This window comes from Thermomyces lanuginosus (genome assembly GCF_041956635.1).
Source record: "Thermomyces lanuginosus strain ATCC 200065 unplaced genomic scaffold VTN49scaffold_31, whole genome shotgun sequence".
Lineage (NCBI taxonomy): Eukaryota > Fungi > Ascomycota > Eurotiomycetes > Eurotiales > Trichocomaceae > Thermomyces > Thermomyces lanuginosus.
The window spans coordinates 901,791-910,553 of NW_027192365.1; the positions used below are offsets into that span (position 1 = coordinate 901,791).

The 8,763-nt window shown below is 51.6% G+C and overlaps 4 protein-coding genes across 4 annotated transcripts; 1 reads left to right on the top strand and 3 right to left on the bottom strand.

Moving 5' to 3' along the window:
• Positions 1 to 353: 353 nt before the first annotated feature.
• VTN49DRAFT_4363 (uncharacterized protein) lies at positions 354 to 1,464 on the bottom strand (the record flags this gene model as incomplete). The annotated part of the gene is made up of 3 exons (XM_069412301.1): positions 354 to 1,157; positions 1,210 to 1,385; positions 1,434 to 1,464. 3 exons carry the CDS (start codon positions 1,462 to 1,464, stop codon positions 354 to 356), a joined length of 1,011 nt encoding a protein of 336 aa, XP_069267558.1.
• Positions 1,465 to 1,846: 382 nt separating this feature from the next.
• VTN49DRAFT_4364 (uncharacterized protein) lies at positions 1,847 to 2,923 on the top strand (the record flags this gene model as incomplete). The annotated part of the gene is made up of 1 exon (XM_069412302.1): positions 1,847 to 2,923. The coding sequence occupies one exon, from the start codon at positions 1,847 to 1,849 to the stop codon at positions 2,921 to 2,923; it is 1,077 nt and encodes a 358-aa protein (XP_069267559.1).
• Positions 2,924 to 3,123: 200 nt separating this feature from the next.
• On the bottom strand, positions 3,124 to 3,582 carry VTN49DRAFT_4365 (uncharacterized protein; the record flags this gene model as incomplete). The annotated part of the gene is made up of 1 exon (XM_069412303.1): positions 3,124 to 3,582. The coding sequence occupies one exon, from the start codon at positions 3,580 to 3,582 to the stop codon at positions 3,124 to 3,126; it is 459 nt and encodes a 152-aa protein (XP_069267560.1).
• A 2,588-nt stretch (positions 3,583 to 6,170) lies between these two features.
• On the bottom strand, positions 6,171 to 8,552 carry VTN49DRAFT_4366 (uncharacterized protein; the record flags this gene model as incomplete). The annotated part of the gene is made up of 1 exon (XM_069412304.1): positions 6,171 to 8,552. One exon carries the CDS (start codon positions 8,550 to 8,552, stop codon positions 6,171 to 6,173), a length of 2,382 nt encoding a protein of 793 aa, XP_069267561.1.
• Positions 8,553 to 8,763: the final 211 nt, after the last annotated feature.

Sequence of the window (8,763 nt, forward strand, 5' to 3'; positions counted from 1 at the left end):
CAGCTCGATAAATGTCCTTCAAGGACAATGAAATAGTCCGGAGTCTTTTACATCGAAGCGACTTGGTGACCCTTGTACTTGATCGCATCTCTGGTTTATCGGTATTACATCGTTCGCTCATGGTGCCGAGCTCCGACCAGATCGTTCCGTGCAGAAGTTCTCCAATGCCCGCCCCACAGTTGGAGAGCGGCTAGAGACTTGCGGGGTTGTGGGGATCCATGGATTTATCATATTGATTTCCCGAATAGACAACTTTCTAGACCTGCCTATGCGTTGAATCTTGTGGCTGACAGCGATCATGATGGTCTCATTGCTTATACATCAAAGAGTATTGTAGTATTGGGACATGATAGCTACTTCTTGTTCTCGTACTCATTCAACCATTTGTACACCACCCGAGCATCCTTGCCAGCGTAGCGTGGATCACTGGCCGCTTCATCAAATGCAGCCAGCGTCGGCTTATCGAGGATCGTCCTAGCGCCCACCATCTCGGCCAGTTGCGAGCCCATTGACAGCACCTTCCTGCACAGTTCAATGCGAAATCCGCCCTCGTAGTTGCGGCTCGCCGGTGCGTTAGGGTGCACGCCCGGCACTGGGTTGCTCTTGGACGTCACCCAGCATTGGCCGCCGCTTGTATTGATCACGTCGGTCAGCAGCTTTGGATCCAGGCCCATTTTAGTACCAATATTTAGCGCCTCTGACGCGGCTAGACTCGTGATAGCAGACAAGTAGTTGTTGATGATCTTGAAAGCGGTGCCGGCTCCGACTTCCCCACACAGGAATATGTTTTCCGGCTGGCCCATGTGCGACAGTACGGATTTCACTCGGTTGAAGACCGCGCCGTCTGCGTTGTCAGCGTTGTTGACGCCAACCATGAACGTCAAAGTGGCGGCCTGGGCGCCCATTGGACCACCCGATACCGGCGCATCGACAAACGCTAGTTTCCAGCCAGAGGGAAGTGACGAGGCAGTTTCGCAGGTGGCGTGCGCGACCTCGAGAATCGTAGCCGTTTCGATCGTTCCGCATTCCATGATGATCTTGTTTCCTGATGACTGATTGGCCGCAGCGGCTTTGACGCCGGCGAGGATTCCCGTGGCTGGGTCGAGGTAGACGCTCTTGACGGCGGGGGTGCCTGGGAGCATGCTGATGACAAGATCCTGGAGAAGAGGTCAATGTGTATTGCTTCATTCCTCCATACTTTTCACGTACCGCGGTTTGAACAGCTTCAAATCCGTTCTTTACCACTCTCACCGGCCCGGCACCGGCATTCTCAGTCTGAAATTTTTGTAGCGCATCTTCAACGACGTCGCAGATGAGAATGGTGTAGTCGCTGCCGATCTTCTTGCGTAGATTGGCGGCCATGGGATATCCCATGACCCCGAGGCCTAGACAATGTCAGTCCAGTGCAGCTTATCGCATCAATAAGGACGAACCGATGAAAGCAATCGTTTTATCGGTCGCCATGTTGTTCACTTCGCTGATGCGGGATGCAAGGTATAGTTGAGACACGAAGTTTGATACAAATAGCACGAGCTAGTTGGAGCAGGATATTTCATCCCGAGCAATTATCTCATCAACTCCAACCCTCAATGTCCGTAGTTCATACTCCGGCACAAAGACCGACCATGCGCGGGGCCTACTCCAACTGTTGGAGAAGCTCTCGTGATTCTCCATCTCAACCACATCGCAACATTTGGACATGTACCGCACAATAAACATAGACCGGAACAGTGTGCGATTACGAATGCCAAAGTGTAAATAGTGCCAGCAAAGAATTCTACGGAAATCTTTGTCATCAGGGCAGAAAGGATTCGTTGTTTTTCTAGACCGAAGTCGTATTCGCACAATGTCAGCCATCGTCTTCCCTCCACCGGCGTCAGCGGACAAACAGGTCTACGTGACCATCTCAGCGCTCGAAGGTGGCCATCTCACCCTTCCAGAGCGCCTGTTCGTTACCGACGCAGACCCCAATGTCAAGCGAACGGTGCCCTCTCTTTCCTTTCTCATCCAACATCCATCAACACCTCCCCATGGCGGTGGCAGCAACACAAAGATTATCTTCGATCTCGGCATCAAACGTGACCTCAACAAGTATATGCCCGCTATGCAAACACACATCGCCAACAGACAACCCGTTATCACGTCGCCGGATGTTGCCGACAGCCTGCGCGCCGGGGGACTTGACCCGGCAAAGGACATTGACTACGTGATCATGAGCCATGTCCACTGGGACCACGTCGGTACGCCGGCGGACTTTGAGCGGGCAACCTTCGTTGTTGGTCACGGGACCCTGCATCTGCTGGAGAATGGGGCGCCGCCGCACTACCCAAAGGAAATTTTCGACCCTCAGCTTCTTCCAAGAGACCGGGTTTGGGAGTTTCGCGAATCGCCTATCCCTGAGGTCGTTTTTGGGCCCGCGGACGAGTATGTCGGGCAGAATGCGGCTTCTTTCCAGGGTCGTGTCTGGCGGGAACTGCAGACGGCGGCCGGGGAGACCATCTTTCCGGCAGTCATTGATCTGTTTGACGACGGGAGCATCTATCTGATCGACAGCCCCGGACATTTGTTTGGGCATATGAATTTCCTCGCACGGGTCGGCTCAGCGAAATGGATCTATCTTGGCGGTGACTGCTGTCATGATGCGAGGATCCTCACGGGAGAGAAGGGCATTGCCTTGTATGACGATGGGACCGGAACGGGACGCCTACGGAGTGTCCACGTCGACACGGATGTTGCGCGGTCAACCCTCAATCGGATCCAGACACTACTTCCCGAGAAGAAGGGTCAAGGAACTGCCCTTCGGCGTACTTCAGGGACGATAGCCCTCGGTGGAGACACTCCGGTAGAGATTGAACTGATTGTGGCTCATGATGGGAGTTGGAGAGAAAAGAACCAGCATCGTTTCTTCCCCGGCACGATCTGACCAGCTATCCGTAAACAAGGGCCTTTTTCCATTATGCTAGGCTTATTATTTTGGCCGATTAGGTTCAAGACGTGGTGCTCAACCAACACAGTATGGATGCAAACCCTAAGACAGGAGTGCAGATGACCCAATCCGCGTGACAATACATCAACCCCCACCCCAAACCTGATATAAAATACCTTTCGGAAAATCGCAAACGCTCACGACGTGAATCCGCAGTCCGCTTGAGCCGCACGCTCGTAGGTTGCCGTGATATTGCCAAGTTCAACGGCCTGGCCGTTGGTCAATTCATCCAGAGCAGCCTGAGAGAGAACGAAGCCGTCCTGAGCGTCATCGACAGCAATGATGTTGATCGACTTGTCCTTGTAGGTGAGACGGTAGCAGGCAACGCAATTGGGGCTGTTCCACCCCTCAACGGTGGGCGATGCGCCAACGAACGGGAAGTTCGGCAGATCACCGAGGACAACGTAGCCCTTCGGGTAGAGGCCATTCTCGCCGGTGCCGCAAGTCAGGGCCAGAGTGCTGAGGTCCGGGTAGCCGTAGAGAGTATCGTAGGTGACATCAACAGTGGTGCCGGCAGTGGAACCCTGAGGTGCCGGGCCCGCCGCAGCGAAAGCCGTCAGAGAGAGCGCAGAAAGAGCAGAGCTGAGGAACTTCATGTTGGTGATCGTGGTTCCTTCGAAGTTGTTGCAAAGGAAGATATGCCAATTGAATGTGGTGAGCTTGGGCTGGCTGCCTTGGTTCGATGTAGATGCTTGATGTGTGCTGGAAGATGATTCTGATCGAGCTTCAACGGGAGTATATAGGAGGTTTATATAATAACTTTTTACAGAGCATCCACGGCCTCCGAATAGCAGCAGCTTCGCATTCTATCTGCTGACCTCTTTGAAGGACCACACGATGCAACCGAAGCTCCAACATACTGTAGGTTTACCCGTTGTATTGCCCTAAACCGGTGGAAAAGGGAGCTTAGCGAGATATTCCGTTCGTATTCATGCTGTGAATAGCATAGCTTATCCCGAAGAACGAAATGGTTGGACATGTTCCTGATCGTTTGGGGAGTCTATGCCATTGAGAATTTGTCATTCCAGTCCCAAAAAAGACCTCCCCAAGAGGTCAAGCTTGAGCCTCTCCCGCAAGTTAGTCTAAAACAGGACCAATGATTGGGCAGAGTTCCTGACAAGGATAAGCCCATGCCTGTTTAAGCTTTGCACGTCTTACCATATTGTCCACTAACCTATTGGCTTGGAGTCGTTATAGTTAAGTTACTTATCAAAATTGGTAATATTTTATTGATAAATGCACACTCCGCTATACCTAATCAGGTAACTTAAGATAATTTGAAGGGATGCACACCCTACCGTGAAGTACGAAGTTCAGAGTTGAATTGTTTAACCGTCGATGCTGGTGACACGAAAAACGTTAGCAAGAAACGAAGATCAAAGGTTGGGTGTTGGAGGAGTTGAGGTTATGACGTGCGTATGTTCATGAAAATATATACAGCAATATATGTGCTCGTACGGAGTAACTACAATAAACGAAGAAATATATATGTATACGAAGGAGCTATGTCCGCATGAAAAGCAGAGAAGCCAGCACGCGGAAAGTGCTGTGATTTACACTGTTCAAGGGACACTCAATTCATGTCAGAATGATCCAGAAAGATATGCGTGACCTTTATTGCACACCAGAGTTCGAGATGGATAAAATCAATCATTACATGCTCATAACTACCTGTTGGATGTAGTGCTTACCCACTTACCCATTGAGCATCGTAATCGTCCCGTTCAGAGGCTTCCACAGCTGGCTGATACCTTGGCGGTATTGAACTTACCTGCTCTAGGGAATCCTGAACATCCCACGCAGATGATTCTCCCACAGAGCTGCATACGGAAGACTTGCCAACTGAGGCATCATCGGCAGTATAGAACGAATCAGAATCCTCAGAGAAAAATTCGCCTTCCATAGTGACTGTTCTTGTCTCGGCTAATGGAACGCTCTTGCCAATTGTGCTTGTCAACGGGCGCGAATGTGTTGAACGGTGGTTGGATGTTGGTGCGTCACTTCACTCGTCTGGGTGAACAAAACCAAGGGAGTACGAATACAGTGCAGACTTCCTTGTTGGATTTAGCGCGGAAGTGTGCATCTATCGACATCACTTACCAATCACGGTATAGCGTAGTGTGCATTTATCGAAGGGTATCGAAGGGTATTTCCTAATTAGGTTTAGTGGAGTGTGCAACTAGAAAAGGGGTAGTGTGCAATTATAACGACTCCATTGGCTTGAACCTGATCGCCAAATAAAGTATAATTCTTCGACACCGAAAACCAGACGAAGTCTAGTAAGGATCGTTGTTGCTCTCTTCTATCGAGGCCTACAGAATGCATTGATTGCATGATCACCCGGACCCGGATTTGGAAGTGTAATGGTTAAACAAAACCAATCGTAGAAGAGAATATTTCAAACGCAAAACGTACGTTCTTCCGAAGGATTGATTCAGCAACAGGATGAATTAGTGCCTACCTCATACACTTTCTCGACTCCCAATGTATGTTTATCATCGTTTTGAGATGATTACTCAATATTCTGCTAAGTATTTGCCGCGTGGCAATTGAATTGACCACGATATCCCACCGCTGGTTCAATGTACCAACCCAAAATGCGGGATGGTCGCTTGATGGTCGCTTGAATCGCTATGACATCTGATTCCATGCCATAGATGGGCGCGTTTAGGGCCGTTAGGGTTACGCTTAGGGTCCCTAGGGGTCAGGGTTAGGCCTTTGGGGTAGGTTCAGGAACATTTGGTTAGGATTGCGGCCGTTAGGAGTAGACTTTGGGAGTTTTGGGCGGTCCTTAGGCTTGTCCTTGTCGTTAGGACTACGAGGGACACAATTGACTGGTATTTGCACCCGAATGATAATGGATTTGCCTGGTGTTGAGAATAGATGTAGTTCACTATTGTCTCAGTGCCTCAAAACAAGTGGCATCAGCTGGAGAACAGATCCGGCAGCAGCATCCGGATCCGGATAGTCATGCAATCAATGAATTAGGTTTCGTTAACAGGCTGTAAGAATACGTCAAGAGAATATCAAAGCGCGGTGTGAAGACTTTGCTTCTGTTGTGGATCGAGCCGACTTGTGTGCAGATAGAGAAGAGTCGGAGTCAAAAAGGTGCCCCTAACCTCTCCATGCAGACTTTCCAGCGCTGGGAACATGAAATGAACGTTGAGATCAAGTAAGCCCTCCGTTATTCCGCATCATGCGGACAACATTGCTGCCTCTGCTCCCGGTTGCCCTCGGTTTCCGCCATCGTCATGCTTTGTACCTTCTGCTCCTCCAACGCTCGGCGGCTTGGGTATTCTCTATCCAATGGTGATGCCTTTCTCTTTCGACCCAGGGTTTTCCTAGGTCTGGGAATGATCTTGCAGAGGTGAAAATCGATGATAAGGACTCGGCCCAACTCTTGGTTCCAAAGCATATTCTCTAACCTCAGATCCAGATGCACCACCCCGCACAGTTTAATTTGCTCCTTCGACCGCATAATCTCCCGACTTAGATCCGGATTGGCGCCGACCGAGCGGATTTTCTCACCCGCCCAGCCCATTAACAGCATATATTGGATGCCCCCAACGCCATGAAGATGGTAAGTTTGAGCCATGTCAATAGCCCCAAGGAACACAGGGACCGCCGATCCCTGCACTTTCTGGAGAATCCTGTAGACGTCTACCTCTTGAGAGACGTCCTTCCAGCGATACGAAGTGGTCCCCTTTCCAAAGATCGTGTATCCGTACCTGGCACATGTGATCTTGAATGGTGCTCCGTAGGATCCGCAGCCGCCCATGGGCGTGCAGTAGTGCTCCGGATCCTGGTCGAGCTGTCTCTTTATAGCTTGCACCAGCTCCGAAGCATTGATCTGATGCTGGTCGCCGCCGGATCCCTGTCGATGGAGGCTAACATTTGGGCATGCATCATCCAGGGGCCCGCCATGTTGTAGCCCGAGAAGGCATCGCTGCGTGCAGAAGCGATTGCTGTGCTGCTGGCTCGAACCGCCCCGACCTCGTGAGGTCGCCCGCTTGGAGCGAGTCGACGATGCGCGCTCGCTTGTCAGAGACGACGTTACTTGGCTGAAGCTGCGCTTCCGGCCCTGCGCGACCGGGGCATTGTCGGAGTCAGAACTGTCAGCGTGGGGTGGTCGAGAAGGGGAGCTTTCGGAGGGTCTGCAGCGGTTCGCCATCGACCGCGTCACGATACGTCGACCCTCTGCAACGCGCTCCGACCGAGGTGATGGGACGTATTCCGAGCCAGACGTCGTATGGTCTGCACCCGGAGGTGTTTGCGGAGTGTCGCAAGCTTGCGCCAAATGCGCATTATAGTGCTCATCCCAAGTCCGAAGACGCGCCTCTGCTTGATTCCGCCACACCTGATTCCGAGGTGGGGAGCTCTGGGAGGACATCAAGCAAAAGCAGAGAACTCGCGCGACCGCCGTGTTCTCAATCTTGATCTCGGTGTCTCCCCTGTATGCATCCACTTTGGGCTCGCAAAGATAGTAGTATAGCTTCCAGAATTCATCCTTCGGCACGCGAAGAAACACAAATGCAAGGCCAGTCGAGATGTATGAATACTCCAAACCTTCCCGTATCATTACGTCATACACCTGGGTCAGAGTCGCCCCAACCAATCGCTCCGCACTGCTTTTCGTGTTTTCATTTTCTTCAGAAGGCCTCGTGTCCTGCTGGACGACCTCTCTCACGAAATCCATATCCCGGAGGCCAGTCCGGAGACTCTCAGCGTCGAGCTTGTGTGGCGGCTTTAACTCGCATGCTGTCACTAGATACTCGGTAACTTCATCCACTCGATGGATGCAATACCGATCGGGCCGGGGCCGCCACGTACCCGACCGTTCGTCCTCTTCGGCTTCCTCCTCCAGCGCTCTGGGGTAGTGTGTCCGAAAGCGGATGCTGTCGGACAATTGGAATCGCCGCTTGGCGTCTGGATCATTACAAAGTGCCTGGACGATCTTCTCCACAAATTCATCCACAGCCGAGCGCATAAAGTTATCGAGGTCATTTTCGCTACAAATTGGCCGTCTGGCCTTCATGAGCGAAAGCTCTCTTAAATAGTTCATCGAACTGAACAGCCGAGGAGGGGGTTTCCCCGCCGGCTTCAGGAACCTGTACACATCATCGAAGATCTTTCTCAGCTCATCCGGAAAGTCTGACCATTCATGGATTTGTTCTGGGCAGAGTTTCGCACGCCGTGCTGCGATGGTTCCTCGTGTGGAATCCGCCGGGTCTCCGACTTTCAGCGGATCAAACAGGAGTAGATGCGTATATTTCAGCAGCTCGTCGAAAGTGGTGGGCTGAGCTTCTTGAGCTTCTTCTTCTGCCTTTTTCCGGCGTTTCTTCTCTTCTTTCCGCCGTTCCTTCTCTTCTTTCCGCCGTTCCTTCTCTTCTTTCAGCCGTTCCTCTGTTTCTTTCCGCCGTTCCTTCTCTTCTTTCAGCCGTTCCTTCTCTTCTTTCAGCCGTTCCTCTGTTTCTTTCCGCCGTTCCTTCTCTTCTTTCAGCCGTTGCTCTGCTTCTTCCGCCCGTTTTCGGAGGGCATCCACTTCTTGTTGGGAAGGCTCGGCCATGGCGAATCTGTCCTCACTTAAAGGAGCAATCTGAGGTCTCACGGGAGCTGGGTCGGCTGTAGACTAACACGGGACCCAATGGTGGTCTTCTGGAGCTAAAGGTGGAACCGCCCGAGTTCCTCATCGCGGGAATCGACTGGATTGTCTTTGGCAATTTACTTCACCGCTTTCCGATTCTGTTTAGCGATCGGCGCCAAGCCAGAACGCTCTT